The following is a 7,825-nucleotide window of genomic DNA, read 5'->3' on the forward strand; positions in this document are numbered from 1 at the left end:
GTGGAGGTTTCATTCCTTCCTTTCTCTCCCTCATTACTCTGATCTCAGGAACAAAAACAAGGAGCAGAAAGGAAATGGGAGCCTGGCATTGAGGGCAAGAGCATCCACCAGCCCCTGTCACAGAGCCCAGGTACCAAGAGGTCGCCGTTTGTCTCACCAGTTGCAAACTGGGTTTGTGCTGCCTCTGCCCATAACCCAGAGCTCTCTCCCGCTGCCCCACACGGTCCCTGCAAGGTGGGCAAAGCCCCACTCCGGGCTGGCACTGGCCCGGCAGCGCCAGTGTGTCCCCAGCCAGTGCCCAGCAGCCGCCAGTCCCGGCTGATTCCCTTTCCACTGCTAATCTTGGGGTTTGACTGCAGCATTCAGAGCCTGAAACGGAAAAATTTCCTGACCCCCCGCTTCCCCACTCCCCCTTCGCATCCAAGTTTTACTGGTCACTACAAGCAGAGGTTCTGCTCGTGACACGGTGCCAGCGCCTGGTGCCCCCCAAGCCCTTTCATCCTCCCCCAGTCCCCCAGCCACTGGCGGGGACCCAGCACCCAGCAGGTCCCCACTGCCCAGCGGGTCCCCGCTTGCAGCAGCTGGTTTTTTTCCTCCCCAGATGTTTTCTCTAATCAGAAAAGGGGGAAAGAGGGTGCAGCAGCCGCAGGGAGCTCGGTATCCAGCTCCTCCCTGCTGCTGCCCATTCTCGGGAACAGCCAGAGCCCGGCGTTCCCTGCCAAAGCTCCTTTCTCTCTCCGGGATATTTCACTCCTGCCTCAGCCCTCGCATAAATCAGAGCAGAGATTACTTTTCCACATGCCAAAGCTGAACATTGATAAATCACAAGTCTGCCCTGAAAACCGCAAGGCTTTAATAAAACATGCTGGGTTCCTGCTTGGTTTTCCTTCCTTCCTTAAACCTTCAGTGTTTGTGGCTGGGTCTGTGCGTGGAGGCACAAACATGAGGCTGGAGGCTCAATTTAATGCAAAGAAGAAGAGGAAAAAATTGAAGCCAAGAATCTCATGTAATCACGTGGCTCCTGAAGCTGGAGAATTAAACATAACAATAATTTTCAGAGGATAAAAATCCGTGAAACCCACAGTAAAGCCCTCCCAGCGGGCAAGGCACGTTAGGTACCCAAAGCACCCAGGCTGCAGGTGCGACTGAGCTCACCCCACTGTGCCTAAGAATAAACAACTCGTATTTTTCAAGACTGGTGTTTTTTAGCCCAAGGTGATTCCCCAACCTGGGGTGTCCCGAGGGGGAAATTCGCAAAGGCAAAGCAAAGCAAAGCCAGTGGGAGCCGACAGGCACATCTTCATCTCTTCAGCACTTTTGCATCCTCCTCCTCGCCAGCCCATCCCGCATCACCCCCGGTCCTCACGGAGGCGCCTCCCGAGGACAGACAACGGCTGCTGCTCCAGGTGGAAAAGAAAACAGGAAGGAAAAGACACCTCAGTCTCGGATGCGATTTAGCCAGGGTTTGCGTTATTCTTTCATTAATTACTCCGTGGCAAATTACTGCTGTTCCCCTGCAGGCAGCCCCGTTCCTGTGGGGTTCACCTGCCGAGGGTCCCGGGGTCCCCCCGCCCAGCCCAGCACGCTCCAGCCGCGGTGAGCACGGCAGGAACCGGAGGGCTGGAACCAGCACGGCCGGCGGCGATGGGGTCTGATCCCCCCTTCCCTCCCCCATCCTTTTTGCTGGGTGAAGAAAAAAAAATCCCTTCCCCAGCCTGGAGAACAGCTTTAGCTCTGCCGGCTGTTGGCACGACGGCAAAACCACCCACCCACCGCAGCGCCGTGGGACCGCTGACATCTCCGCAGCAGCGGCGCCGGCAGCCCCGCGTTCCCCCACAGCCCCGCCGGCAGCGGGGGACGATGGGCAGCGGGAGGGAGGGGACAGGGACACGGCTGAGGTGGCCGGGGGCTCCGAGCTGCTGAGGCGACGAGCGCGGTAGCAGCGAGCCAGATGGCAGCTCCGCAGCGCGCGTGGGACGGAGGCGATCTTCTGCTTTTGAATAAAATTGAAAAAAAAAAACACCCCAAAATAAGCTTTCAGCACATTTCCCCAGAGCCAGCGAGGGAAAAACCCTCCCCAGCAGAGCTGAAGCTGCCTTCAGCTGACCCGAGGGCGCCCACCTGGGTGCACCCAGCCGCCAGATGAGGAATTTCCCCCAACGGGTCCCACAGGAGCTGCTCTGGGCTCGTTCACATTTCGGTGCTTTTCCCCCCAGAACCCTCCCAGCTCACCCACAGCCGGGCTCCATTGTCCCCGCGGGAGCTGCCCTGGTCCCCGACTGCCGGGTTGGACAGGACTTGGGGCAACCTGGACTAGTGGAAGGTGGCCCTGCCCATGGCAGGGGAGTCGAACGGGATAAGCTCCAACCCAAACCGTTCTGGGGTTCCATGGCTGGGAATCTCTGATTCCGTGGTTTGGGGTCTCTGCTCCCCACGTCGCTGCTGCTTTCAGCAGTTTGCTCCCCAGAAGCCGCCGTTTCCCACCGACTATCCCGGCACGCACAGAGCACCGCGGGCACTCTGCCGCTGCTGCCGCTGAAATCCCATTTTTCACGAAAACGTTTGTGTCTGGGATGCTCCTGGATTCTCCCTGGGGAAGGAAAGGCGCAGCTTTCCGCAGGGAAGCGGCGCGGTGGCTGCCAAAGCACGCTTCGCCGAGGAGCTGACATTTCGCAGCAGCGTGTGGCGCGTTGGGCTGGTCGCCCGTGGGCTGGGCTGTGCCCGCCGTGGGGCTCCGCCAGGCTCTCTCCTCCGCAGCACAGGGAAAAGCCTCTGGCACACGGAGGATTCGGGGGCAAACCCCACTCAGCGGGAGCTGATGAGGAGGATGTTGCGCATCCCTGACTCCCCGAGATTCCCAGGTTTGCCGGGATTCACACCAAAACACCGCAGCCAGGCACGTCCCTGCTCCCCGGGCGCGGCGGTGCACGGGAGAGGAGAGCGGCAGGAGGCACGGGGTGCCCCGTCAGGCGCCCCTCTCCTGTGCCCACCATCGGCCCCCCGTGCCCACACGGCCGCAGTGACACAGAGAGGCTGCCACGGCCACGTCCTGCTGCCGGAGGGGACCGAGCCCAGCCGCCCCCGCCACCACCTCCGTCACCGTCACCGCCACCGCCTCTGCCACCACACGGAGCCCCCGGCCAAGCAGGTGCGGCTGCGTTCCTCCACCTCCTTTGCCGGACTTATGATCATAAAAGCATCCTCTAGCACCCTGACTGCTGAATTAAAGCATTATTACTAATTAAAACTTCCAGAGCCTAATAACTAATGCCATTATTCGGATTGGAGGTGCCCCGACCGAGAGGGCCAATCCCCGCCCCCAGCATTTGCGGCATCCGCCTGAGCACCCGGTGCTCCGGGGACACCTTTGTCGGCCGCAGCAGGATGTGACCCCAGGACAGGGCTGAGCCCCAGAGCCACCGCGCTGGGGCCGGACGCCCCAGGTCCGCACAGGGTGAGCAGTCCCCGACCCTCCCGCTGAGCCCCAGGTCACCTCCCTCACCCCGGACACTTCGGTGACCTGGCAGCACCGATGGCACCGGCGGTGGGTGGCACTGAGAGCATCGGGGGTGCGGCCATGGGACCCCCTCCCCCACCCAGGAGCGCGGGGGGCCAGGACGGGCACCCCGACTTCTCTGCGCGCCGGGAATGAAGGGGTAGAGCTGGGACTTTGAAACTCCAAGCTTTATTGAGTTGCTTCGGCAGCGTGTGCATCACACGGGGGGAGGCGGGAGGCGAGGCCGCGGGGGCACAGCGGCGGCCGGGGGAACGCTTGCTCCGCTCCCCGCGCCCCGGCACGGGCCGGGGGCTTTAGTTGGTGGGGTGGTAAGCACCGCGCTGGTGCCACTGCATGTCCCGGATGCGCCTGACCGACTGGATCTGGGGGTGCTGAGCGCCGAAGTCTGAGCTGTCCTTGTAGTCCCCCTTTTCAAACAGGTACTGGTAGCCCCGGTAGCCAGGGTACTGGTATCCCACCCACCTGCCAAGGCAAGCGGAGGGGGGGGTCATACATCACACACACCCCAACCATCACCCGGCAGAGCCCAGCCCCGTGGGGATGCTCCGGGATCCCCCCCCGGCCGCCCCCGGTACTCACGTGCCGCTCTGCACCCGCACGGATGAGACCTTCTCCTGGTAGCCGTGTGCGTGGAAGCTGGGCACATCGTCGTCTATGATTTCGATCTTCTTGCCGGTGAAGCTGGGGTTTTCGTACAGCACGATCTTGTGCTCCTGGCTGTCCTGCAGCCGGGAGAGCAGAGACGGGGGTCAGCGGCTGCCGGCCTCGCGGGGCTGGGCAGGGGGGGCAGAGCCCAGGGCTATGGGGAAACCGAGGCCAGGGCCGGCACCTTGTGCCGCCGCTCCCACCGATGCCGGGGGTGCTCCGCATCCCTCCATCCAGCTCAGAGAGCCGCTGCCTGCGCGGGCACTGCCAGACTTACCAGCAGACGTCCTCCGCTCTGGGGTCACCTGCCACTGCCCCCGTCCCCGCGCCCCCTCCGACCCCCCCACGGCTCCCCGGGCCCCGAGGGCTGGGGCGAGGGTGCGCAGGAGGGGGTGCCCCTCCGCCCGCGGGGCTGGGGAGGGCGGGGGAAGGCTGGGGAAGACTTCTGGCTGCAGACCTTGGTCTGGCGGGTGGGTAGTGGCTGTCTGGGTGCTCTCACCACTTTGATGGGTCTCAGGGAAGTGATGCTGTCGCTTCTCCGGCTGTTGGTCCAGGAGTCCCAGCGGGGGTACTCCCCCTTCTCAAACACAAACTGCTCCCCTTTGCAGCTTGCCTGCTCGTAGCCCACCCAGCTGGAAGAGAGCAGGGGACGCGCTTCAGAGGGGGCAGCGGCGCGGGGACCGGCCCCTGGCATCGCCCCCGGCGAGCGCCCGGGGCTGAGCCCCACCCGTGTCCCCTGCGCCCCGCCAGGAAGGGAGAGGTGCCAGGGAGGTGCCAGCCGGGAGCGGGCGAGGCTGCGGTGCCTCCGGCCAGCCCGCGCGTCTCTGCTGGCAGTGCCACCGCAGGGCTTCCCACTGGGGATGCTCCGACGTGGTGGCCACCCGTCCTTGGTCCCTGGGGACCCACAGGATCACCCAAATGTCCCAGCTGGGGCTGTGCTCCTACCAGGGCGCTCGGCAGCTGCCCCGTTATTCTGGGAGCAGCACTGCTGGGTGCAGGCAGGGAACCCTCCAGGGGCTTTTCAGGAGCTCTCCCTTGCCCGGAGCCCGTGGCTTGGAGAGCACACACAGGGCCAGCAGGCGGGGAGCGGGCACCAGGGGGGTCCCAGTCTCACCTGTCCCTGTACCCAAAGGGAAGGAAACCAAACTGGGGGTAACGCTGAGTGATCTGTGCCCATACCCACACCCCTCCAGTCTCCCTGTCACTGAGTGGGGGTTATCAGCCTGTCCAGGCGACGCTGTCACCCTCTGTTCACCCACTGTGTCCCCCTGCTCACCTGCTGGCACCCCCTGGCACCGGGCACTCACTGGGGTGAGGTGGGCGAGCAGCTCAGCTGTGTTGGCCACAAGAAATTCGGGGTGCGATGCGGGTGTGGCAGCGGGGAGACCCCTCCTCCCCAGCCCCTTCCCTCCCACCCCCCGCCTGGCCCCCAGAGCCCCTCACGTACGGTCCGGAGTGCACCAGGATGGAGCCCACTTTGTCCACGCCGGCTTCCTTCAGGTTGGGGCAGGCCCCGCTGAGCTCATGGCAGCGGCCCTGGAAGTTCTCCTGCTCGAAGATGGCAATCTGGAAGAGAGCAGGACCTCAGTGTGGAGGTCACCCCGGCCCTGCTGCCACTGCGGGGGGCACACGCTGTTCCCGGCCACTGGGCAGCACATCTGCAGCAGCCCAGACCTCTCACTCTCCCAAAACTGCACTCCAGAGGGTTTTAAGGAGTCTGTGAGTGCAAGCCACCGCTCCCATCCCTCTGGGGATGCAGCTCTCACTCACGGGTGCCCCCGAGCCCCTGCCAGCACTGTCCCAGTGCCCCTGGTAGAGGGATGCCCACACTCACAGCGGGCATCAAACAGCTGAGGGACTTGGGTTGTGGTTGGAGCGCCGCAGCCACCAGCGGGACACTGCGACCCAGACACCCGGGGACAGCTCGGGGACAGCCCCAGGGCCACCAGCTCAGCACTGATCTCAGGGGTCAGCGGGCAGTGGGAACAGATCTGCTGCGTCTGCAGCGGTGGTGGGAGATCAGCGCTTGATCTGTTCCCACCCGCTCCACCTGCACTGAGGCTGCAGGATGCCAGAAAAACCCCGTTCCCCATCCCCTTATCCTGCTGCAAACAGCTCAGCAGCGCAGCCGGCCGCGCTTGGCACCAGCCAGGGGTACTGGGGGTGCTGGCGAGGGGAGCTCAGCTGCTGCCAGCGGTGTCTCAGGATATGATTTGGGCACCCAGTGAGGCTGAGAGTGCCCTGGCCCCTCTGCAGGGCTGGGCAGTCTCACACTGACCTTGGAGCTGGCTTGCTGCTGCTTGGAGGCTGGCATTTGGTGCTCGGAAGCCATCATCAGCTGGGTTGTCTGCTGCCTTGGGAGGGAAACTCAGCATGTTAAAAGCTGCCACTGAGGACACACTGGGGACCATGCTCAGAGCCCCGCGTTCATGCCCTGTGTCTGTGCCCCTGTCCGTACCCTGCAGTTCGCCCGGGGAAGAGGGTGTTGGGACCAGGGCTCGCAGCAGGATGGGCTCAGGCTGGGGTTGTCAGGGACAAACCCTGCTTAGGGCTGCTCAGCACCCCAAACCTCCCCAGGCTCGTGGCAGAGCACAGGCAATGGTCCTTGGGACCTGACCGGCTTCTCCAGCACTGGGAACTGGGAGCCCAGGGAATTCCCAAATCATTCCCAGTGGAACCCAGCCCCTATGGTCGAGGCTTTTCCTGCTGTCCCTGTCCAGCAAGTAACAGCTGAGAGTCCCTGTCCCACGCGGGTGCTTGAAAGGGTGATGGAGAGAAGCCCCGGGGCTCCCCCCCGCCAGCCCCAGCCCCGAGGAGCCTGTGCCGAGCCCTCCCGACTCTGCCTGGCACTGCCACTCCTTGGAAGGAGCCCCGTCCTCAAGCCCAGCGGGGCCCTCAGTATCTGAGCAGCTCCAAAACAGGTGAAAACGGCTCATTCCTGACAAAAAGAAACGGAGCCATGGCCGGGTGGTGATGTCCTGCTTTGGGCTGCAGGGACGGGACTGTCCCCGGCTCAGCCGCTGCGTGCCCACACCCCGCTGGCACCGGGAAGAGATCCCGGCCCCGGGGATCGGGAGGAGGCTACGGCAAAAGAGAGGACAACAAATAGCAAAGTCTTACCAGTTATACCAGTACCCGCTTGAGCCAGTGACGGGCTGGGGCCGGGAGGTGGAATTTATACCGAGCTGCAGCAGAGTGGTGCCAAAACTATTTACAAAATAGTTAAAGCCTGATTCAAAGCGAGAATGCTGGATTAAACCCCAATGAAAACCAGGGTCAGCTGATCCGCCGCAGCCTTTGTCTGCCCGAGCACCAAGCCTGAGTTATTTCATTACCTGTCACATTCGAGTCACCCGCTTTGTCGGGTTGGTGGCGAGGAGATTTGGAGTTTGCAAGCATCAGCCGAACGCGTGCCAAGAGCCGGGGCGGCCCTGGCCAACAAAGCCCCGCCAGCCCCGCTTCAGGCGTTTCGGGGCCAGAGACTTGATCCCCCCGACAGCCCGGCAGCCGCCGCCGGAGCTGCTGAGCTCGGCTCTTTCCATGCGCGATAAAACGCCTCAAAGCGCTGGTGAACGTCTGGCTTTGCCCGTCTGCGGCCCGGGGAGGGAGCGCCCGCGGCCGTGCCAGCGCCGGGGGCACCGCGGGAGCCCCTTCCCGACACCG

General features: G+C 63.6%; 1 protein-coding gene across 2 annotated transcripts; it reads right to left on the reverse strand.

Moving 5' to 3' along the window:
* Window positions 1–3,666: 3,666 nt before the first annotated feature.
* CRYBB2 (crystallin beta B2) lies at window positions 3,667–7,386 on the reverse strand. Of its 2 annotated transcripts, none has more exons than XM_048323278.1 (6): window positions 7,283–7,386; window positions 6,441–6,516; window positions 5,610–5,728; window positions 4,662–4,794; window positions 4,097–4,239; window positions 3,667–3,979 (listed from the first exon to the last, which is right to left on the reverse strand). In XM_048323278.1, the coding sequence occupies exons 2-6, from the start codon at window positions 6,495–6,497 to the stop codon at window positions 3,811–3,813; spliced, it is 621 nt and encodes a 206-aa protein (XP_048179235.1). In that variant the 5' UTR covers window positions 6,498–6,516; window positions 7,283–7,386; the 3' UTR covers window positions 3,667–3,810. The 2 variants fall into 2 exon arrangements, with proteins under 2 accessions (XP_048179235.1, XP_048179234.1); XM_048323277.1 differs by having other exon boundaries at window positions 4,620–4,794.
* Window positions 7,387–7,825: the final 439 nt, after the last annotated feature.

Source organism: Corvus hawaiiensis, chromosome 18, assembly GCF_020740725.1.
Source record: "Corvus hawaiiensis isolate bCorHaw1 chromosome 18, bCorHaw1.pri.cur, whole genome shotgun sequence".
Taxonomy (NCBI): domain Eukaryota; kingdom Metazoa; phylum Chordata; class Aves; order Passeriformes; family Corvidae; genus Corvus; species Corvus hawaiiensis.